A 25,177-nucleotide genomic window follows, 5' to 3' on the forward strand; every position below is an offset into this window, starting at 1 on the left:
CCAAGCCATGCCTCGGGGAGTTTAGTCTATTATTGTTGCAGGAGCTGATACATAACGTAGGCGAATATGGGTGTTCCCCTTCTCAGAGGTTTAAGATGTCAGGTAAAAGGACAATATGGTGACATTTGCTATTATGCCGAGTCCCTGGGGGAGGAGGGAGGGGGGTTCGGGTGTGTGGTTGGCCAAAGTGGAGAAACTGAGACACAAAGTGGAGGTGGAAGGAATAATCCAGCCTGGGTAAGGAGTGGGACAGAGCACAGGGACACTAGGAAGAGAGAGGTGACGACGGAGGGACGGTGCATAGAGACCCACCGTCCGCAGGGGAGTCCTCACTCTCAGCCCCATGCAATGAAAGTCTCCTAGGTCACCAACGGACTGGGAAATATGCGGTAAGCCAGAACCAGTGGTCTTGGTGTATTGGAATTTGATAGTCTTTGTTGGATCTTCTTAGAATGGTGGCTCGTGGCTGGAGAGAGATTCAGATGAGGTAGCTGGTTTGATTCAGACGTGTTGTCGTAAAGTTAATCCAATTCAGATTAGTAAAGATACGTTTCTGCATGTTTTCTGCCTTTATTGTATATTTCAAATGTTTGTCCAAAGGTGTCTTTTGGAGACACAAACAAGATGTGTCATTGCTATACATGTGGTTCAAAGACTATATGGCACACATTTGTATGTAGATTAACATGTTTGACTGAAGATCTGGACTACAAATTTCCATACTGTTTGATATTCGTTTTGATTATTTCTTAGGCCTAATAAAATATATTTTCACTCCACTTTCAATTACATGATTTAGGGCCTACCTTATTCTGGTTCCATAGTTCTAAAACATTATATTACTTCTAGCCTAGTTTTATAACATTCCCATCGCCCTAACAACTATTTCAAACTTACAGTTTTGCAGTGCAAAATAACCAAAAAAGTGTGTTTATTGAAATTATTTGTTTGTCTACATTTAGAGTTGATCATTCAAATACATAATATAATATGTGTCCTGCCAGGACACTTCTCTCCATTTGGATCCATATTGCAATCTTTGTTGAGTGCCCTCAATTAGGACACAGAGACACATTAAATATTATATGATTGTTTCATTTATTTTAAATTGTTTTAATAATCCATTCCGGGTTTTGTATTATGGTAGTTCTTGAAAATATTGGACCAAATGACTATTGGAGTGGCCACTTGGTTGTAGACAAAAATCTAAATCTGTAGGCCTGACTACGTTCTCATTTTTCCACTGGCATGTTCCACAAGGATGTGGCATTTAAAGCCTGTATACCTGTCCCTAAGGTGTATAATGACTGTCCCTTGGGAGGCCTGACGAGGATTATGTAATGCAGACAGTCTTATTACTTCACGTCCAAATCCCCCTCCTTAATACACAGACAATAGCTTTGTATGCCCCAGAGGGAGTATTAGCATTTTGTGCGTAACCCAATAACAACCAATCGTGTCTAATCATATCATATTCTCCTAATCACCTTGACATTGTGCAGTAGTCGTTGGGATCATCAAATCAAATTAATTTCAACCTTTTTCCACTAAATGTGTGTTTATACAAACATCTGGACACCCACGACACCTTCATCACGTGCGTCTATTGCAGCCCACAGCACACTTTTGGCTGGCTGCTGCTTTGTCTCGCCACTGAGTGGCAAAGTTGAACTTTTCTCAACTTTGTTGCAACCCACAAAAAACGATATGGATGAACTAAGGTCACCCATTGGTTTCTATACAGACCCGTTTTGATGCCTCTCTAGTTCAGCAAGAAATGTCTGTGAGAGCAGTGTGCTATTGGTGTGAAGTGAAGGGGAGAGAAGGCTGGGTCATCACACAGTGGAACCCATGGACCACAACATACTGTAGTTGTCTTTATCATTAATTTTTAAATCATAATGGGACCATAATTTTCACAATGTTGGAGTAGGTAAAGTTTTAGGAAACGGAAGCCTGACAGGCAATACAGTTGCAACCCGATGCGTTGTGAGCTTGCATTTTCAGTGAAGAGATTTGGTGTACTGTAGGCCTATAGACTCGAGGTAACAAAGGATGGGCCAAAAAGGCAGTTTGTGTGGTTAAGACGAGGATAGCGTGTAAACAAAGTCTTAAAGGCCCTTTATACTGAAAAGGTGAATTACAGTATACTGTTTTTTTTTTTTTTTTCTTTTTTTTTATCCCACAATTTTGTAACCCAGTTTTTCTTTTCACCCAGTGCCAATTATCTAATGTAATCCTGGGCGCTACACTTCCTCTGCCAACCTGGGGGGGGCAGCGGACTGACCTCATGCCTCCTTCTATGCATGAGGAGTCCAAGCTGCTTCTTTTCACCTGACAGAGGGGAATTTCCCCGGCCGGACGTAGTGCGTGGAAGGCACACGTTATTCCGACCAGTTCCTTTCCCCTCCATCAGGCGCCCCGGCTGGCCAGGGGGAGGTAGTTTTTTTAGAGACCAGGATTACGGCATGTTTTTGTGAGGGTATCTACCCTAGGGGACACGGGGAGAACATGCAAACTCCACACAGAAAGGCCCTATCGCCAACCCCCGCATCGGGTATGGGCACTGATGACGCGGAGGAGGGAACACGCCGCCAGTGCCCACAGCGTCCCCAGCGGGAATCAAACTCAGGACCTTCTAGCTGTGAGGCGACAGCACTACCAACTGTGCCTCCGTGCCCCCACAGTATACTGCTTTAATGATGTGATTGTCACTTTTGTGACAGACGATAGTGTCACAAATTTAATGTAAAGGTGAAGTTCAGTACTGCTTTTAAGGAAGGTGATAGTGTCAGTTATACTGGAAAGGTGAAGTGCACTGTGCTTGTTCTGCTTTTAAATTTAAGCATTTTGCTTTTTTGCCATTGCAAATACAGTTTCAGGGAAATGCTTCACAGTTAAGTAAATTAAAAAGAAAACGATTGTGTCAGTGACTGCAAAGGGTTTCACTTCATGGCCATTTGTGTTCATATAGACAGTAGCAATACAATGTATTTGTCAATGTAGTTCTCTTCACAACCCTATGAGGAACCACAAGAGTACATGAACTGTGGACATTTGAAATATCAGGACAATGGATTAAAACAAATATAGTCTGGATGCCGTTTCATTGTATTCATATATTCATTTATTGTATTATTTTATTATTATTAATATAGTTATATATTCTATAGAAGATATTGCAGAGAAAGACATATTTGCCAGAAGAAATTAGCTGCACTGTCAGTTAAGTAACAGGACAATGAAATTGACTCCTTGGGTGTCGACTGAGTCAGCCTATAAGAAAATGGGCCTTTATGTTAAGGATTCCATAACAATAGGCCATAGGCTATTGTTAAAAGTGCAAGTAGGCTATATGGAAACAAAAGCCTAGCAGAAAATGTAACTCACACTCACACTCACCATTTAGTATAATCAGGTCTCTACCTACTTTCCCCATTCAAGAGTACAGCTTGCTGACATTTGGAGACACATTTGATACAATACTACTGTACATGGCCCTCAGAATTGAGGTCGGTATGTGATTTTTTTCTGAAAATAAACAAATGAGTTAAAATAGAGGTCTACCCTGCCCAGAAACATACCCCCCCTCCCCCCCACGCACGTGTTAGGATTGGGATCTGTCCCCAGACCGACGGATGATGTATAAGGGACAGACTGGAAGCGAGAAATTTCTCTCACCCTCCGTTGCTTTAGTGCTTCTTGCGTCGATTACGTTCAACTCTGTGAAGCATTTTAGTCGACATCCGTGGCCGGTTAAGACTCACCCGTGGGTGCGGTTATGGTTAGGGTTAACTGCCTTACAGAGTCGAACGTAATCGACACAAGAAGCACTATACGTAACGGAGGGTGAGAGAAATGTCCTCCCTCGCATCACCTTGCATCAGCCCTCCGTCGCTCCCAATCCAACACAGCATAAATGACGCAAGCATTGATTCTCGACGAAAGCAGAGCAAAAGTACCCCTGGCGACACATTTTAGGTTTTCCATTGATTGATTGAACTATTTATTAACAGTTTGCAGAATTACAGCACATTTCAAGCACAACTCAATACAAAAACTGTCAACTGTCAACTGTGATTGGACGATCCAATAATGCATTAGACTTGTTTACAAGAGGGTCCACCTTGTTCAATTCATCATAACATTTCCAATCAGCAGTTCCCTTGTTCCCTAACCTTTGCCCTTCTTATTTTCCATAGGTTGCCACTACTGTGGTTGGTGTGTGTATGTGCAGTGCAGAAATACTGCTATGCAGGTAATGTATCACCTGGACAATAAACTATTAAAGACTATTATTTTTTATTTTTTATTTTACCCTAAAGCTCAGACAGTTTGGACCGCTGAGAGTAACAGCGGTCCTCTCAATATGTCGCCCATGGACGGGTGGCATTTTGTGACTTCTTTCTTTTGTATAGGACCGTTTGGAACCTCACCCTCCACTGTTAGCTCTGAGAAGACGTTCCGTGGCAAGGTATCCCTGCATGGGGCGAAATGGGCCGGGCCTTCCAGAAGCTTAGGAGTGGAGTTTTTTTAGAGCAAAACAACCCTGTACAACAGTGGTGCCCAAAGTGGGGTCCGGGGACCCCCAGGGGTCTTTGAGGGAGTTCCAGGGGGTCCCCAGCTGAATGATAGTTTTGAATCAAATGGACCCTTATGGGTCTGTAACTCTGAGAGTGTACAAATGGAACCAAATGGTCCATTTGGTTCCATTTGTACACTCTCAGAGTGTAATTGTCTCCACCAGGCCGAAGGCATGTGGGGAGAGTATGTTTTGCACTCCGTCCGTCCGCGTGTCCGTCCGTCCGTCCGTCCGTCCGTGTGTCCGTCCGTGTGTCCGTGAACAGCTAATCTCGGCCACCGTTAACCCGGTCGATGCCATATTTTGCACACACACTCCCTGGATGCCAACCATGAACCTCTGCCCCAAACTTTCCAGAACGGCCTGTTATAGCGCCACCAGGAGGCCGCTTTGTGCAAAACAAGTTTTTGCACAGTACACCTACAGATTTTGTCCAAACATCACGCAAATTGGTACACAGTCTCTCTAGAGCCATTCAACGAAACGGGTCTTTCAGATTTATCAGACTCCATCCTGATTGGTTAAGATTGGCTTCCAAAGTTCACAGGAGTGCTCAGTTTCAAACAAAATGCTGCAAATCATGAACACATCGCGTGATTTCCGTGAAATTGTGCACCCACATTCCCACTAGGCCGAGGACGAAATGCCACATGAACAATTTCAACTCAGCCTCAAGGTGGCGCTATAACTGGCCAAAAAGTGTTTTTACCTCTAACTGCACGGATCTGTGGATAACCTGGTGGAGACCTGTGCCCGGAAGGGCACTTTTTCTAGTTATAACATTGATTTTACAATATAAATTGGGGATACCAGAGCTAGAAATGCCATTAAATGGGGGTCCGTAGACTAATGCATGTCAAACTGGGGGGTCCTTGAAATTAAACGGGTTGAGAATCACTGCTAGAGCTGTACAAATCTTCTATCTATTGGGAGCCCTCGAAAACGAGATGTTACATCTCAAGGGGTCTTTTTCCTAATAAAGAAACTTTAATCATCATCTTCTATATTTTACTATTTAATTTATAGCGATTTTTCTTACTATAGTCCTAATAGACCCCAAGAAATTACATCTGGCCACAAAAGATCACAGATTCTACTGAATGTGCAGGGGGTAACAAACTGACATGTTGAGCCATACAACACAGTATGGCATCCCCCTATAGTACCCCCCTTCACATTCAGTAGATCCTGTGATATTTTGTGGACAGATGTAAATTCCTGGGGTCTAGTAGGACCCCAGGAATATAGTAGCTATAATTTTTATTATTTACTATAGTCACTATAGTAAATAATAAAAAAATGTATCGCTATAAAATTGTGTAAAAAAAATACATTACAGTAGCCCCATGTTCAAATACCCCTTTCAAAAATAGCTAACATCGCTAAAACGAAAGAAAGGGGTAAAGGGTTTTCGCCACTGCTTTTGGAGAGTTCGCCTCGACCAATTTGGCCCCATGCAGGGATACCCTATGCCACAGAACCTCTTCCCTGAGCCAACAGCGGAGGGGGAGGATCCAAACGGGGCTAAGTTACATGTCAGAATGTTGTTTAATAGAATAAAAAATGAAATAATAAATAATATTATAATAAAATAATAGATGCCTTTATTGAATTGAAATGTTGCTGTGACCTTTCAGGCACAATTAAGGCTCTTCCTCAGACACTCAGTCAGAGGAAGAGCCTTGTGCTCAAAATGTCACAGCAACCTTTGGTGCAATAAATAATCTATTACAGAATCGGAGCCCTCCTCCGTGTGCGAGTGGTTTCTTTTTTTTATTCTTGTATACTACTCGTCGCTCAGCACCTGCCCAAGTTTGGGTTGAGGATGTGCATGTCTTTGCTCTTTTTTAAAAAGAATGTTGTTTAATAACATCATTCTTTACTTTTATTTTCCAGAGGCTGAACTGGAGGACTGCGAGGCGGCGGGCACCAGGTGCCACGAGTCGCACGCCGAGTGTCACAGAACCAGCGACAGCTACGTCTGCATGTGTAAGAACGGCTTCCAGGGCGACGGCATGTCCTGCGAGGACATGGACGAGTGCTCGAGCGCACGGCTGAACAACTGCCACGGGAGGGCCCGGTGCAACAACACCCTGGGCGGCTACACCTGTGCCTGCCTCGATGGCTACATCGGGGACGGCCGCCTCTGCGAGGACATCAACGAGTGCGAGGCGGAGAACGGGGGCTGCCACGCCAGCGCGCAGTGCACCAACACCGATGGCGGGCGGCTGTGCGCGTGTAAGACGGGCTTCAAAGGCAACGGGTTCCAATGCACCGATAAGAACGAGTGTGTTGACGCGACGATTTGCCACTGGAATGCCACGTGCACCAACAACCTGGGATCCTACGTGTGTACCTGTAATAACGGATACAAGGGCAACGGAAACTACCTGTGTTTGGATATAGATGAGTGTTCAGAGACTCCCGGTGTGTGTGCTGCCTCATTCGGCTATAAAGGATGCCATAACCTTCCTGGATCATACCGCTGCACGTGCAGCACTGGCTATGCAAGCAATGGACAGACGTGTGAGGACATTGACGAGTGTGCCAACAACATCTGCAGCAGGTATGCAGACTGCACAAACACTATAGGCTCTTATCGATGTTCCTGTCGTGCAGGTTTCATAGGGAATGGACGGACGTGTGTAGATGTCAATGAATGTAACTCAGAGAATAAGTGCCACCCCAACGCAATTTGTATCAACAAGATGGGCAATTATGACTGTTCTTGTCGGGAAGGTTTCGTAGGAGATGGTGAAAGTTGTGCTGATATCGACGAGTGTGGCACGCCTGATATCTGCCCCGCTAGCGCCACCTGCGTTAACACAGCCGGGTCGTACTACTGTGATTGTGGCATCGGCTACGTCTACAACAACTCCAAGTGCCAGGATGAGGATGAGTGTGGCACGGGCCGCTGCAGTCCATACGCTGATTGTAATAATTTCCCTGGCTCTTTCACCTGCGAGTGCAAGACTGGGTACAGCGGCAACGGAATCACGTGCGTGGATGTGGATGAGTGCTCACTGGCCCAGCAGTGTCACTCCAACGCCCTCTGCGCCAACCTCCTCGGCACCTACAACTGCAGCTGTCAGGCGGGCTACTCTGGAGATGGAGTGTCGCAGTGCAATGATATTAATGAGTGTCAAGTGGACAACGGAGGGTGCAGAAACAGGGCGACGTGTGTCAACAACGAGGGCTCCTTCACCTGCCTGTGCCAAACAGGCTTCGACTTGATCAACGAAACCATTTGCCAAGACGTGGATGAATGCATGACCCTGGATGATGTGTGTGATGACAACGAGGTGTGCACCAACATGGAGGGCTCTTACGAGTGCCCTTGCGTCGTGGGCTTCTCCCGCCCCACCGACACGATGCAGTGTATAGATGTGGACGAGTGCAGAGACAAACCGTGCCACGCCAACGCCACATGTCTCAACACCATCGGCTCCCACTCTTGCAAGTGCAACCGCGGCTTCACCGGCAACGGCTCCCATTGCCAGGACATAGACGAGTGCTCCGAAGTGGGTGCATGCGACCCCCAGGCACTGTGCTCCAACACCATGGGACATTACTATTGCTCCTGTCTGCAAGGCTTCACAGGTGACGGCTTCTCCTGCCAGGACGTGGACGAGTGTGCCCTCTCGAATGCCACCTGCCCGTCCATCTCCACGTGCATCAACTCTCCCGGCGCCTACGTCTGCTCGTGTCTGAATGGCACGGTGGCGCACAATAACACCTGCGTGCCACCCAGCACGGCTTGTTCCCCCGAATGCCATCCTCACGGCCTGTGCCACCCATCGCCCGCCGGGTACCAGTGTGTGTGTGACCTGGGCTATGTGGGCGACAACGGGGTCATCTGCTCAGACGTAGATGAGTGCCAGAGGGAAAACATTTGCACCCAAAATGAGACGGTCTGCACGAACGTCCCAGGATCCTACGAGTGTGTCTGCAAAGATGGCTATGTGCGGAACTGGACTGAGTGTGTCGGTAAACTTCAGCAAATCTATTTTCCTGGATACATCTTAGTAATGCATTGAACATAATATAACATTCATATATGTCTGAACTTTGAATGCAAAGTCTTTGCAAAAATAATTGAAAGTAAAAAAAACAAGAATTTAAAGTTTAGTTAATGGCATAAAGTAAACAAAGCCAATTCTCAGCAACACTAATGCCAGAACTTCACTGTCTCATCATAGTCATTTTTTTGTGGAGTGAAAATTTGAAACAAAACCAATGCTGAAGCATTGGCACTTGATAACATATTGTCCTATAGGTATACTGTCAAAGTCTAATTTTATTTCTCTTCTCTATACCCTACATTCTGTTCCCCTATCACCACCCTCTCCCAACCTCCATCGCTCTCTCCTTCTATCCCTCTGCAGATGTGGATGAGTGTAAAACAGGGAAGCACGCATGCAGTGAGTTTGCCCATTGTTTGAACACTGTGGGTGGTCACCTATGCTCCTGCCTCAGTGGCTTCACCGGCAATGGGATAAACTGTACAGGTAAGCATCCATGCTTTATTATCATACACCTACACCGAAACTATCATTTTGCTCATTTGCCTCCATGCGTGGCCTGTCTTCTGAGCTTTTTCTTTTAGCACCATTTGGGGGTTTCGTTTCCCTGACACTATTCCATTCCATTTTGGATGAATTATAGACATTGATGAGTGCCAACTTGAAAACGGAGGCTGCCATCCCGCCGCCAGCTGCACTAACACACCGGGATCCCATGCGTGTGCCTGCCCACCCGGCATGGAGGGAACAGGCTTTGAGTGCCGGGACGTGGATGAGTGTGCTCAGAACTCCACTCGGCCCCACAACTGCAGTGCCCAGGCACTCTGCAACAACACCGATGGCTCCTACAGCTGCCGGTGCCAGGACGGCTTCCAGGGGGACGGGTTTGTCTGCGCCGACGTGGACGAGTGCCAAGTGGCCACCGCGTGCAGTAGAAACATGACCTGCGTCAACGCTCCCGGCTCCTACGTCTGCACCTGTGTCTTGGGCCTGGCTTACGACGACGAGGGCACGTGCGTGAAGGAGGGCCGCTGCCTGAACGCCAGCGACGTCTGCCATCCCTACGCCGAGTGCAACGTCGTCGACCGCATCTCCTTCTACTGCCGCTGCCAGGAGGGCTACCGCGGCAATGGCACGGACTGCCGCGACGTGGACGAGTGCGAGTGGACGAGTGCAACGTCGTCGACCGCAGCTCCTTCTACAGCCGCTGCCAGGAGGGCTACCGCGGCAATGGCACGGACTGCCATGACGTGGACGAGTGCGAGCGGCCAGCCGTGGCGGAGACGCAGGCGGAGGCATGCCGTGGCGCAGACGCAGACGAAGGCCTGCCCGTCGCACTCCACCTGCATCAACACGGACGGCTCTTACCTCTGCGACTGCTGGCAGGGTTACCGTGGCAACGGAAGTGACTGCCAGGACGTGGACGAGTGCGCGACGGGGAACTTCACCTGCCCCGACAACAGCACCTGCGCCAACGTTAACGGGACCTACCTCTGTCCCTGTGCCTCGGGCTTCGCGGCCAACGGGTCCCTGTGCTCGGACGTGGACGAGTGCTCTCTCGACCCGTGCTCCGTGTTCTCCCATTGTCTGAACACGGCGGGATCGTTCGTCTGCCAGTGCTGGGACGGCTATAGAGGGGTCAACGCCACAGAGTGCGAGGACATCGACGAATGCCTCGATAACTCCACCTGCCCTGCCCACAGCATGTGCGTCAACACCAACGGCAGCTACCTGTGCATCTGTCACTTGGGGTTCTCCAAAGTTGACGACCTGTGCTTGGATATTGATGAATGCCTCGGGGGAGTCGAGCACGGGGAGCTCTGTGTCAACGGCACATGCATGAACGCCGTCGGCTCGTACCACTGCAGATGCTACCCGGGCTTCTGGAGTAACGACACGGAGTGTGTGGACGTGGACGAGTGCTCCGAGTACTCCCCTGACTCCCCGGTGTGTCAGCCCCATTCCATGTGTGTCAACTTCATCGGGTCCCATGGCTGCCCCTGCGACGACGGCTTCACTCTCAACGGGACAACGTGCCAGGATGTGGACGAGTGCAAAGACCCAAAGGGCATTAGCCCGTGCCCCGAGCACGCACTGTGCAACAACACGGTGGGGTCTTTCCTGTGCCCCTGTATGTCCGGGTACGTTGCCGCGGGCTCCATCTGCGAGGACACCGACGAGTGCATCGACAACGCCACCTGCCGCTCGGACCAGGTGTGCACCAACCAGCCCGGAGCGTACCTCTGCTCCTGTCCGCGGGGGTTCTGGGAGGAGGACGGGGCGTGCGTGGACATCGATGAATGTGAAGAAGGCGCCGTGCCGCCGTGCCACCCGCTGGCACGCTGCTGGAACACCCCCGGCTCCTTCTCCTGCCACTGTCCGCTCGGACACGCCGGCAACGGCACGTGGTGCGAGGACGTGGACGAGTGCTCCGCTCTCTCCCGGCCGCCGTGCCACGCTCAGGCTCGCTGCCACAACACCCCGGGCTCCTTCCTGTGCGTGTGCACACCGGGCTACATGTCCATCGGAGTGCTCTGCGTAGACCTGGACGAGTGTCAGCAGAATGGCGGGGGATGCCACCCCGCGGCCACGTGCTCCAACGACGTGGGGGGGTTCCGCTGTCTGTGCGATCGGGGCTGGGAGGCCGCGGAGGACCGAGGTTTCGGTCAGGGAGGGTGCGAGGACCGCGACGAGTGCACGTCGCCCGTGGCGTGCCCCGGGCGTGCGTCGTCGTGTGCCAACCTGCCGGGGTCTTTCAGGTGTTCCTGCGCCGCCAATGACACAACGTGTAGAAATGCGGTTCAAAAGGGTGGGCTATGCCTCTATGAGCTTTGTTACACTTTGCTGTTCTGTGTTATAGGGATGCATACATCATGCTTTTTTACTTTTCATTGCAAACACTTTTATTTTGTTTTGTTTAGACTACTGTACGTGGTATCGCTAACTCAAAATTCTATAATTGATCGTTGGCATATTGAGATACATAATAATATAATAATGTTGGTCCCCAATTTGACCTCCCTGCAAACGGGTGATTCAAACTCTGTAATGTGACGGTGCCACCAAGAACCGATCAAAAAGATCACAATGCGTTGTGATACGAATGTGTCGTGAACTTATAGATGAACTCTTGTCAGCCAGCGACACAGCGACGCCATCATATGATAATATCACGTAGTCTAAATTCAGCATGCAAACAAACTACATGCGAATACCTTTTCACCCAATTCTGTCTGACACCAATCTGTTTAAAGTCACTTGATTTCTATATAACATGTAACTGTCCACGTGAGCTTGTTCAGTATGTTAGCGCTGTCTGACAAACGGAATGGTCTCTATCTCCAGAGAGCGAACTGTATCCCTATGGAGATGATGTGGGAGATAGAGGAGTGGAGGTGGCCTCAGCGGACGGAAACTCACCCTACATCAGTCCTCCGATGGGCTTCCCCTTCATGGGCAAACTGTATGACAGGGTCTTTGTGAGTATTCTTTTGATCAAGACAAAGATTCTGAAAGCCCTGTTAGCTATGTACACCCATCTAGATGAAAGTGCTTTGAATCAACCCATATTGTCACATTTGAGCCACTTGCTCTCATTAAAGGGGCTAAAAATGACAAATAAGAAAAATATTGTGTATTGGAAAACCTTTAAATTAAAATGTAAATACAGTTGTGGATATTGTATTTGAACTTTGTGTTCAGGTGTTTATCAATATAAACTGTATCATAAAAAAGAGAAGATAATGGAAATCTAGGGACACCATGGCCACCTTTCCTGACTATTCTTTTGCACATTTTGTGCAGTTGTGTTCCTTTAAAGTTGCAAACCCAGATGCAAAACAACACTAGAACTAGGTCCCATTGTTACATGACAACCAACAACAATATATCAAAATACAAAGAGCTATAGCTAAAAATCACAAGAGAAAATTATCCATAGTAAAAAGGCTACAAACATGTACTGCTGATTCAATAGCAGCAGACACAGAGCCGGTAACATGTTACAGGTATGCTAAGTATTGGTGCATTTCCTATAAGAAAAAAGAAAAGAGAATAAGGTCCACACACTGGACTGAGCTCCAAACTCAATCATTTATTTTCTCACCACAGTGGAAATGACGTTTTCTTCATCAGACAATGAACATTGCAAACAAGCACCTACATATATACCTGACACGGCTGTGTCACTCACATGACCAGACACAGCTGGTTCTCATAACACCGTCAATCAATTCAAAAATTTAAACATACAAAGATGTCCATCATGATGACTGAAATGACAGAAAAACCCAGTATTCATATTTATAATACATCATATACATCAATATCATCACATAAAGAAATAACGAAAGAAAAACAAGTTAAACACGGACATTTTCTTTTAAAGTTTAACCATTTCCATGCATTTCTTATAAGATCATGAAAGATAAAAATCGCCAAATATAGTGAATATCTCTCGACTTCCTCTCTCTCTCTCTCTCTCTCTCTCTCTCTCTCTCTCTCTCTCTCTCTCTCTCTCTCTCAGTTCTCGGACAACGGCCTGGTCCAGTTCCAGTCCGTGGCAGAAAATGAGCAGCTCCTGCTTCCTCAGCCTTTCCCCAAGGGTTTCCGTGGCAACGAGAGCCTGTCCCTGTTGGCTGTGTTCTGGGACGACGCAGACCTGACCCGGGGCGAGGGACGGCTGCTCTATCAGGTTAGCCCATTTTGACCTGAGATCAGATTCTAAAAATGTCTTCTACATCCTGACAGTTTTCTGAAAAAGCTATGTTTCTATGTCAGTGGTTCTTCGACCCCTGGGGGGGTCCCCGGACCCCACTTTGAGAACCACTGGGTTAGGATGGAGTTAGCCTGACCTAAATTAGGTACCGAGGCTAGGATGAGTACCGAGGCTAGGATGGAGTCAAAGGACATTTGTATCAGAAAATGACAAAGGAAAACATTGTGATTACATGTTGACAGGCTGATGCAACACACACCTTTATGCATCTGCCCGACCCTGAGGCCGTCTTAGTGCAGATGGCAAAATCAAGAAATGTGCCATCAAACTGAAAAGACAGTTGCAAAAGCTACTATTCAGGGAATGTGCACACGTCCTATTTTCCTATTTGTATTTTTTGTTTGACCAATAATATCAGTAAACATTAAATGTTAAATTAGTCCCACATTGTTGCCTCCGTATTTAACTAGAACTATATGTCGCTTGCTCTTTTGGTCCGCCTTTTCGAATGAACATAAATGCAGTAAAGTTGAAAGTCCATTGTTAGTTCACACACTGTATGTTGGCAACATAAATGCATCCACATCAGAATGTTACAACATTGGATTCGTTTGTGCAAGAATTACCCAATTTCCAGTTTATCAGTCCTGCCTGGACATGAGCGATTAGATCACAAAAGAGGGAATAAGTCATCAGTTTCAGTTTCCCAGATGTCGTGCCAAACTCTGTGTGCCCATCTGAATCTGTTTCCACTTCATTGGCCTGAGACGAGATAAACTGTGACACACTACTAACTGTAACTGTAAGTGAGGGCAGCCAGGTTGTATTTTCCTGCATCTCCTGACCTACAGTATCATATGAATTCCATGAGCGCAATAGTTAAACTGATGTTATTTTGGTCCGGTTTTCATGAATGACTATAGGCTAGTATGGATGCCCCTCAGAAAAGCCTGCTCAGGTATTGTGTGTGTGTGTGTACACAATGTGCCGTCTAATGTAACATTTGACATACATTCATTAACGGGTTTATATTTAATCGATGGCATTGCTTTCACTGACCCAGTGAGTCTGTGTAAATAAGTTGACCGATCCAGGGTCTGGGTGAACTACAGTAGTATGCTTGTCTTGTTTCTTTTAACGTGTCAGTGCTTATAATATCTTATCATAGCAGTATTAGGCTATAGTTGCATATTACACTCCATATAATAATTATTTACAATAAATGAAAGCAAAAACAAGCATAACATTTATCATTCTCCCCTGCTCGATCCTTCAGGAATATCATCAGCTGAACATGTCGGACATCTACTCTCAGATTGTCTTCAACCGCACGGCGAAGGACGTCACAGAGTTTGAGCAGCTCAGGAACAGGCCTGCCTTCACCCCGAGCTGGATCCTGAAGATCACCTGGGACCACGTGATGCCCGTCTCTTTCCAGAAGGTCAACAAGTCAGAGGTAGGAAAAAAGAGAGGAAGGAGGCACGCATCTGTTTGGGCAGAGTAGGAATCTTCAACAAGGTGCTCATTAGTATACAACTGCGTGACATAATTGATGCTAATAAGGTGGCTAATGCATTTGCAAAGGTTAAAATGCACCTACGTGTTGTGGCTTCATCAGGGTGACTACACCATCAGGGTGACTACACCATCAGGGTGACTACACCCTGATACACCATCAGGGTGACTACACCCTGATACTACACCCTGATACACCATCATGATCATGATTCACTATGATGAATTCCTGTTCTGTTCTTTAGCTACATAGAAATGTCTATTTGTATGTCTCTAAATGTTTTGATGAATTGAACAATGTGGACCCTGTTGTAAACAAGTGTAATGCTTAATTGGGTCGTCCACTCACAGTTAACAGTCTTTGTATTGAGTTTGTGCTTGAAATGTACTGTAAATTCTGCAAACTGTTTCAATAAATATTTCAATCAATCAATCAAATCAGGGTGACTACACCCTGATACTACACCCTGATACACCATCAGGGTGACTACACCCTGCTACTACACCCTGATACACCATCAGGGTGACTACACCCTGCTACTACACCCTGATACACCATCAGGGTGACTACACCCTGATACACCATCAGGGTGACTACACCCTGCTACTACACCCTGATACACCATCAGGGTGACTACACCCTGCTACTACACCCTGATACACCATCAGGGTGACTACACCCTGATACACCATCAGGGTGACTACACCCTGCTACTACACCCTGATACACCATCAGGGTGACTACACCCTGATACTACACCCTGATACACCATCAGGGTGACTACACCCTGATACTACACCCTGATACACCATCAGGGTGACTACACCCTGATACTACACCCTGATACACCATCAGGGTGACTACACCCTGATACACCATCAGGGTGACTACACCCTGATACACCATCAGGGTGACTACACCCTGATACACCATCAGGGTGACTACACCCTGATACTACACCCTGATACACCATCAGGGTGACTACACCCTGATACTACACCCTGATACACCATCAGGGTGACTACACCCTGATACTACACCCTGATACACCATCAGGGTGACTACACCCTGATACTACACCCTGATACACCATCAGGGTGTAGTATCAGGGTGACTACACCCTGATACTACACCCTGATACTACACCCTGATACACCATCAGGGTGACTACACACTGATGAAGTCACCTGGTGACTGCTGCCCGTTTTAGGAAAATGGTGGAAAAACGCAGAAAGAAATCAGAAAAAGGCAGCAGTTTGCAAGGACCTTTAAGCTGAAGAAAGGTTCCCAATTAATACATTTTAAGATATGTAGGCTAAAGCATTAGCACATGATTTGTGATGTGTAGGCATTGTTTAATCAAGATATATACTGTGTACATACTCATACTCAGCTGATTTTTCTGTGTTTAACTGCACACCAAATATAACTTGATATCGATAGATTGCACAGGCTAGCCATGCCGTTATTGGACCTGTCTATTGAATGTATATGGCAGTGGTTGCCAAAGTGGGGTCCGGGGACTCCCAGGGGGTACCCAGCTAAATGATAGTTTACATTTGTACACTCTCAGAGTTAAAATAACATTGATTTTACAATATAAATTGGGGGTCCCAGAGATAGAAATGCCATTAAATGGGGGCCCGTAGTCAAACTGGGGGAGCTTGGAGTTAAACTGGTTGAGAATCACTGCTAGAGCCGTAAAAATCTTCTCTTATGGAGGTCCCTGGCATATCCTTTTAAATGGGCGTCTGCGGGCTTATGAGTGTCAATTTGGGGGTCCTTGACATGAGAAGGTTTCGGAACCACTGATGTATGGAACTTGTGTTTTTCCGTGATGTGAGAGCATTCGGCACAGGCGTAATCTCAAGGGACTACTCTGGGAATGAGAGACTGAAACATTATCACTGTTGATCCTCCCTGACAAAAGACCAAAAAACGGTTTGCTGAAGATGAGGAAATACTGACTTTAAGTTGTCACTCGCGTGGAAAACACTGTCATGGGAGTTTACTACCAGGTAGTTTCCGGATTCCTAATCTTCCGTCCATCATTGTGTTATCTGTGTGTGAAGGCATAGTATTACAAACTTTTTCCTGTTTTTACATAACAAAACAACAAATTGGTGAAATTATTTAAACAACTAGTCGACTAATCGACTAGTAAACTATATATATATATATATATATATATATATATATATATATATATATATAGTAGCGCTTTCACTTGTAGTGATTTTGACTAGTTGCCTAGTTTACTAGTCGATTAGTCGACTAGTTGTTTAAATAATTTAACCAATTTCCCTCTATACCAGCAGTTGTAGCCTCCCAGTTCGATTGCTATCAATGTGTCCTCTCGCTGCATTTTGGTGTTTGCTTTTGTTGAGGGGGATGTTTAACAAACGACAGAATACAGCTAAGGAACAACGTCTTTCTGCATCACTTACACCATCACACTATGGTCTAGAGACTATATGAAATGAAGAAACCATCCAGATCTGTCTTGTAGCTCTCCCTGTCCTTGAAGCTTCCCCCGTTGTGACATCCTGAGTGTTAGTTTAACTCTTGAAGCATATTAATTTAAGGATGAACCCTTAAGGGTCAAAGTTATGTGTGTAGTTTACACATATAGTTGCAAAGGAGGAGGTACAGAGGAGGTGGACAGGACAGCTAGGGGCAGGGTGTGCCAGCAGGGCGTGTGTGTTCTTGCCCTAGTTTAGAGTCCATTGTTGAGTGTAACGTGAACTCTCCTTCAAGTGTTAGCCGGGAAGAATGCTGAAATTAACTGAAAATGCCTTCAGGAATTTAATGATTTATGTTTTCCCCCTTTGGTGCCACCTAGGGGCTGCTTCATACACATGTATAATCTAGTATCTATTATATCTACATGTACCTGTAAGCATATATGCAGTACATATATTGTTGAAATACTGTATACAAAGTGAGTTGGTTTCTGAGTTGGTTCATGGGTTGCTTTATTTTCAAAGCTGAGCACCCACTGGCTTAACCCATGGCAGATTCCCGAGGAAACGCACCTGCTTTTCTTTCTTTGACAGTATCATGTGTCAGTGTTGCTTTTATAAATGTGTTTCTGTACCGACGTGTGTTTTGGAAATATAAAAATATCCCAGATTGTAATTTTCAGACGAACACCTTCCAGTGCATCCTGACTACCGATGGAGCGCGGGCCTTCGCTCTGCTGCGCTACGGGGACATGAACTGGGGTGCCGGCCAGAGGGTCCACCACAACGCGCTCATCGGTTACACCGACGGAGCGGGACGCTTCCACACCGAGACCCCGGTGCCCCCGGACAACCTGTTCGACCCCGCAGGCCGATACAGGCCCCAGCAGGCCAACGGAACCGTGGGGCGGCCCGGCCAGCTGGTGTACGACCTGACGGGACCGGACGACTCGAACGCCCGCGTGAAGTGCCAGACGTGGGCGGTGAAGGAGCCCGACCCCAAGGAGTGGGCGGCCGACGTGCCCGCGTGTCCGTGCACGCGCGCCCAGGCCCTGGAGGACCTGTCGTTCGGGCCGGAGGCTGCCCCCGCCGGGCAGAGGGTGAGGAAGCTCAGGAACCAGCGCTGGGGGGCCATCGGGGGACACGTCTTCCAGTCCATCTTGGCCAACCGGCGGGGCTCGGGGAAGCGGTGTGTGTACGACCCCCAGGGGCCCCTGCAGGCCGGCTACAGTGAACGCTACTTCTCCGGCCACGCGGCCCAGAAGCATATCGGTATATATATAACGCATGGCATTGTGTGAACCGTCCATCGAATCAGTTACAGTAGTGGTTTTCAACACAGTGGTCCCGGGGACCACCAGTGGTCCTTGAGGGGGCTCCAGGTGGTCCCCAGCTAAATGATGGAGAGTTGGTTTAATTTCACACTCTCAGGAGTTCAATTATTAATCAATTAACATCTCTATTACTTACCGGTAGTTTACAAGAGGTCTACACAATTAGAGAATGTAGAATAATTGTTATTTTGTTACCTGTTATCTCTCCTAATGGTACCAACCAACATCAATACAGCATGGAATTTTGGACAAAATCGGCTAAGGTTTTGTGTCTTGAGAGGCTAAATGTCATCAAATCTGTGGCTCAAATGCAGAATACATAATGGGCCTTGATCTGAAAAGGATTGAAAACCACTGAGTAACGGGATAACCAACTTATTACTGTACATTCTGACTTCTGCAATCTGCATATTGTAATTTTCCCTGAGAAGATTTAAAGCTGCACTACGTAACTCCGATATGAACACGGCTTCCTGCCTCCCTATCTAAAGATTGGACAATATTAGGATGTTGATATTTATTTTGTATTCATCCCCAAATAACACTCCCCACTCCCCTCTCTCTCTCTCTCTCTCTCTCTAGATGGGGACCTGCTGCCATTCCAGTGGTGTTGTATTCAGTCATCATTATGTCACCTGTACCTAGACAAGAGACCCCTGGACCGTTGCCAAGGTTACGGCTGGGTCAGCCCAGACCACTGTATTCCAGCCAAGAAGGCAACTCAGGGTCTCGGTGAGTGACTCTTTTACACAAAACTTTACACTTGATGAGTATTTATATAGTTATTTGATATAAATGTTATCAGACACGACCCCTTCCTACACAAACAAACCCATTGTAACTTCAAACTTTTTTTATATACTTTTATTTTTATTTTCATGTGAGCACCACAGTTGCCAGCTCAGTGACCTTGTGGTTAGAGTGTCCGCCCTGAGACTGGGAGGTCGGGGTTCAATCCCCGGTCGGGTCATACCAAAGACTCTAAAAATGGGACCCAGTGCCTCCCTGCTTGACACTCAGCATCGAGGGTTGGATTGGGGGTAAGTCCCTGCAACATACTAGCGTCATGTCCAGGGGGTGTACTTGTACATCATGTCCAGGGGGTGTACTTGTACATCATGTCCAGGGGGTGTACTTGTACATCAAGCTGCCTCACGCTACAGAAACAGGAGATAGGCTCCTGCCCCTATGGGCCTCATGGCTCGGCAAGGCTTCCACAGTGATGTAATCATGTCGACTACAGAAACAACACAAAATACAACATCGAGACAAATATAACTGAAGCATAGACATAAGAAAATAAATTACAAAAAGGAAGAAAAATAAGAAGAATAAATAATCAGTAGAAAGCAAAAAAGAAAGAAAAAAGGCACAAAGCCGAACCCATAATTTATTCAAATTCATTATCAAAACTCAGAGTAACAGATCATTAAATTGGTCTTTGGCCAAGTGCCATGCCTGATTGATAATAAAAAAAACACACCCGTGTGAACCGAGTGGTGCAACTCCCCCCCCCCCCCCCCCCCCCTCTATCTCTCCAACACATAGGCGGACACATACTGTAGGTGAACCAACACATAGGTGAACACGGACATTGCTGTTCCTTGGAGTGGTTGCACCACTCAAAAAAAAAGAAAGAATGTTCTCCCATTTACTTTTCTTTGTTCCGTTAGTTCCCTCCATTTCTCTACCCTAGGTCTTTTGTTTAAGGGCTGTTAATCTTAATATTAAGGTGTACTCGGATCTGACTATTCCCTTCTGTATACAGTATATATTCGTGGCTGATATTTGTCTCCACGAGGCCGAAGCCATGGGGAGAGAGTATGTTTTGCACTCCGTCCGTGTGTGTGTCCGTCCGTCTGTCCTTCCTTCCTTCCTTCCGTCCGCCCGTTACCAGCTAATCTCCGCCACCGTTGGCCCGATCCATGCCAAACTTTGCACACACACTCCCTGGATGCCAACGACGAACCTCTGCCCCAAAACACATTTCTGTAGATTACTCGTACACATTTTATCCATAAATCACACAATTCGGTATACACTATCTCCATAGTCATGTGATCAACACGGATCTGCACCATTTCCCATCTTCCATCCTCATTGGCTAAGATTGGCTTCCAAAGCTCACATGATTGGTCGTTTCGAACAAAATACCACAAATCACAAACACAGTGTGCAATTTCCATGAAATTATACACACACATTTCCACTAGGCCGAGGACGACATGCCACAATTTCCCCCCCCAAATCAGCCTCACAGTGGCGCTCTAACAGGCCAATTCCTGTTTTTAGCTATAACTGCATCGATCTGTATACAACTTATGTATGCACACTCCCTTTTCTCCCCTAAAGAAAAGCGACGCACGCACCTGGGACAACCCAGGGACTATTAGCACGTGGAGGAGGGCACCAGGCGCACCGGCTGGCCCCCGAGTACCCAATACAATAGCAGTTACCTTACCAGAACCAATGATGGGTGTTTTCAATGAATCTAACCTGGTTAAAATGGGTTACAATGGGTTTGTATAGAAAAGGGGCCTGATAAAATAATCAAATATGTAAATACTGAATAAAGCAACTTAAAAACTGTTCACAAAAGCCAGAGTAGACAATAAAATGACCACAAACATGTTTTGAAGTGAAATATCATTTCTAAGCTAGAGACACAAAAGTCTTATATCTATAATGTTAAATAGTAATGTATTATAGGCCTATGTATTATAATACATCTTCTAATACATCATCTTCTTTCATGTGTACGTCATTCGTGGCAGCCATGGTGTTCGGAAGCCTCCATTTCATCACGTTTGATGGGACAGAGTACAGTTTCAAGGCCCTGGGGGAGTTTGTGATTGTGCGGCTGTCCACCAACACGGGATCCAATATCTTCACCCTGCAAGGAGAGACAGACAGGCTGCAGACCACTGTGCAGAACGTGCAGGTTCCTGTGGTTGTGCGCATGGCTGCCTTCCACCAGGGAATTGGCAAGGTCAGTTTGTCTGTCTGTCTGTCTGTCTGTCTGTCTGTCTGTACTCAAGTACATTTTCAATTCTGTACTTGTAACGAAGTACTTCTAAATTGCAGTATTGGTACGTTTACTTAAGTAAAACAATTGAGTACTTTTTCCACCACTGGGTATAGAGAGTATACACATGCATGATTTTCCCATCAGGACACGCCCTCCTCATCTAGACTGAGTGGCAAAACATTGAGCAGCATGGAATGTTGGAGTTTGGAAGCGCTCGTTGGAAATCACTCAACCGACCCGCGTACCACCTGTTTCTAAATGTCACATAATGCAGGAGGCAGCTAGCAAAATGTTGTGTTATTGAAAACAAGCACTTAGTTCCAAACTCTGACACTTAGAAACATAATCAAATGCAGGGCATTTCTTGACAGAAAGTAGCTCATAACGTTTCTATCGTGAATTTTTATGAGACAAAAACTTTGCAGATAGAAAGAGGATAATTCAAGCTTTTCGTACAGCTGCAATGTTGGTGAGTTTAACATTGTTTAATGCAATCAGATAGGACTTTTCTTTTTGCATGAATGGGCTGTCAATGCCAGAAAGTAGTTTTTTGCCACTCAGTGGGCGTTCCCGCATAACTTCCAGGTACGATGATGTCATGTGCAGCTGATGTATTGTGTGTGTTTCAGGTGGAGTGGAGGTGTGCTGCTGGACAGGGACTGATGTATTGTGTGTGTTTCAGGTGGAGTGGAGGTGTTCTGCTGGACATGGACTGATTTATTGTGTGTGTTTCAGGTGGAGTGGAGGTGTGCTGCTGGACAGGGACTGATGTATTGTGTGTGTTTCAGGTGGAGTGGAGGTGTGCTGCTGGACAGGGACTGATGTATTGTGTGTGTTTCAGGTGGAGTGGAGGTGTGCTGCTGGACAGGGACTGCAGGTTCTGCTTGACGACGTCGAAGTTCCCGTCTCTGTTGGTAACGAGCTATAATATAATGACACAGCGTGTAGCTAATCGTTGCTGTTGGGGCAGAAACCTGAAAAAATAATAATTGAGAACAGCGAAAATAGCCAATCACAACAATGTGTGTAGGGCATTCATTTATGCAAAAAAGTTGACATATGAGTGTCCAAGGTAAACGGTTTCTGCCCGACAGCTACACAATTCAAATAGCTGATCTACACGCTCACAACATGTAGATGCAGATCGGCTTGTTGAACTATTTTAAAATGATTTTTAAAATAGCAAAAAATGGCAAATAAGTTTAGGGATAAGGGTAGCACAAGATGGAGCCCAGAGTGTGAGTGTGACACAAACCCATATGGCAGAGAGAGAGAGAGAGAGGAGACATGTACTGTACTGTACTGTACTGTACTGTACTGTACTGTACTGTACTGTACTGTACTGTACTGTACTGTACTGTACTGTACTGTACTGTACTGTACTGTACTGTACTGTACTGTACTGTACTGTACTGTACTGCACTGTGCTATATACATCAGTGGTTCCCAGGGGTCCTTCCTAGAGGGACTTCCAGGGAGTCCCCTGCTAAATGATAGTTAGGAATCAATTGGACCCTTATGGGTCTGTAACTCAGAGAGTGTACAAATGGAACCAAATGGACCCTTATGGGTCTGTAACTCAGAGAGTGTACAAATGGAACCAAATGGACCCTTATGGGTCTGTAACTCTGAGAGTGTACAAATGGAACCAAATGGACCCTTATGGGTCTGTAACTCAGAGAGTGTACAAATGGAACCAAATGGACCCTTATGGGTCTGTAACTCAGAGAGTGTACAAATGGAACCAAATGGACCCTTATGGGTCTGTAACTCAGAGAGTGTACAAATGGAACCAAATGGACCCTTATGGGTCTGTAACTCAGAGAGTGTACAAATCGAACCAAATGGACCCTTATGGGTCTGTAACTCAGAGAGTGTACAAATGAAACCAAATCTTCTCTTATGGGGGTCTGCTTTGGCATATATTTTCAAATGGGGGTCCGCGGGCTAATTAGTGTAAATTTTGGGGTCCTTGACATGAAAAGGTTTGGGAACCACTGCTGTACTTGATATGAGTCAGATTCCAACTTACTCACACAGAGCATAATTAAATGGTCAGGTGCACTAACTGACTGAACCACCAGGAGGCACCCCTCCCCTCTAGTCAGTATTCCACTCTGTATTCCAGTATTAAACTCTGAATTAAGCCCTTTGATTAAAGGGTTTTATTTATTCAGTCAGATAATAGGAATACAGCCAGTTACATACTGGCTGCATACAAATCAGAACATTCTTACATACAAGAATGTTTGCATATACTTGTCAAACTTGTGCACGTGCCCTCCTACTCCTAGGCTACCAAAGATAAAAACCAAAGGTTTACATCTGTAGCCACGCATGCACGCACACACGCACGCACAGAGAGAGAGAGAGAGAGGTATCGCTTCGCTGCTCTTAACACTGCCCCACTGCTGTCCGTCTCAGGTGTAGTGCACACGGGCGAGGAGGGCTTTGCGCTGCGCTGCACGTCGCGGAGGCGCTGCGCCGCAGTGTACGCCGGCGGCCTGCAGGTGGTGGTGTGGATGGAGGAGGAGGAGGAGTGGGGCGGCGAAGGCGCCCGGCTGGCCGCCATGGTGGAGGTGCCTCAGGCCTTCTACAACCGCACCGTGGGCCTGCTGGGCCTCTGGAGCTCCAACCGCACCGACGACTTTGTCATGTCCGACAGCCGCCTGGTCCCCTGGGCGGGCCTCAGCCCCCCCTCCGAGGAGAACCTGTATCGCTTCGGCATGTCCTGTGAGTGAGTTTGGTTTGCAGGCAGCACCACGACTGTACACTGTACTGTATACGGATGTCACTGAGGAAAAATCCAGTCCTATTTGTGGGCAGTTCAAATAGGGCCACACACACACACACACACACACACACACACATCACACAAGGCACACACTTCAATGACTCAGATGTATGAATCAGTGTGATTCAAGTCCATTCCCTATCTACAGTAATAAACACCCCCCCCCCCTCATACATGTGGCTCTATATCCCCGTATCTCTACCCTTGTATCTATATCTGTCTATATACCCCCATGTCTGTATACCTATACTGTATATATACTGTATATATATATGTCTTATGTCCCTTATACAGGGACGGTCCCAGTCCCAGAGAGCCTCCTGTTCTCCGTCCCGTCCTTGGTGCCCTTCCAGCCCACCTCCACGGCGGAGCTGCTGTCCAGGGTGAGCCCTGCGGAGCTGGCCCACCTCCGGAGTAGCTGCCAGGACAGCACGCAGTGTGTCCACGACACCCTGGCCTCGGGCCGCGACGAACCGGGCCTGCGCAGCCTGGAGGCCCACCGGCAGTACCACAACCTGGCTCTCATCTACGGTAAGAAGACCCCACTGGAGGAAAGTATTAACCCAAGTACATTCACTTAATATTCTCTGGGCGGGATCGAACCCCTATTTTGGTGTTTTAAAAGCATTATGTTCAGCTATTGAAGTCCGTAGTGCGGCACCGAGTGCCGTGCTACGAGCTTGTAGATCGGCTTGTAGATCTTTGCTTCTTTGAGGTCCCTG

The 25,177-nt window shown here is 46.7% G+C and overlaps 2 protein-coding genes across 2 annotated transcripts in view; both read left to right on the forward strand.

The window, feature by feature from the left end:
- Positions 1 to 384: 384 nt before the first annotated feature.
- On the forward strand, positions 385 to 22,430 carry LOC310865736 (uncharacterized protein; the record flags this gene model as incomplete). Its single annotated transcript, XM_083774945.1, has 11 exons — positions 385 to 389; positions 4,203 to 4,258; positions 6,479 to 8,569; positions 8,968 to 9,090; positions 11,950 to 12,083; positions 13,130 to 13,297; positions 14,598 to 14,777; positions 17,983 to 18,571; positions 21,408 to 21,622; positions 22,291 to 22,301; positions 22,397 to 22,430. 11 exons carry the CDS (start codon positions 385 to 387, stop codon positions 22,428 to 22,430), a joined length of 3,606 nt encoding a protein of 1,201 aa, XP_083631071.1.
- A 1,870-nt stretch (positions 22,431 to 24,300) lies between these two features.
- Positions 24,301 to 25,177, forward strand: part of LOC310866052 (uncharacterized protein) — a 29,651-nt gene continuing 28,774 nt past the window's right edge. Inside the window, exons 1-2 of the mRNA XM_083775350.1 lie at positions 24,301 to 24,394; positions 24,750 to 24,986. Of these exons, the coding sequence (XP_083631476.1) occupies positions 24,316 to 24,394; positions 24,750 to 24,986 (316 nt within the window). The 5' untranslated portion in view covers positions 24,301 to 24,315. The remainder of the gene's footprint in view (positions 24,395 to 24,749; positions 24,987 to 25,177) is intronic.

The sequence above is a fragment of the Protomyctophum parallelum genome, assembly GCF_964188405.1.
Source record: "Protomyctophum parallelum genome assembly, chromosome: 10".
In the NCBI taxonomy this organism is placed as follows: Eukaryota; Metazoa; Chordata; class Actinopteri; order Myctophiformes; family Myctophidae; genus Protomyctophum; species Protomyctophum parallelum.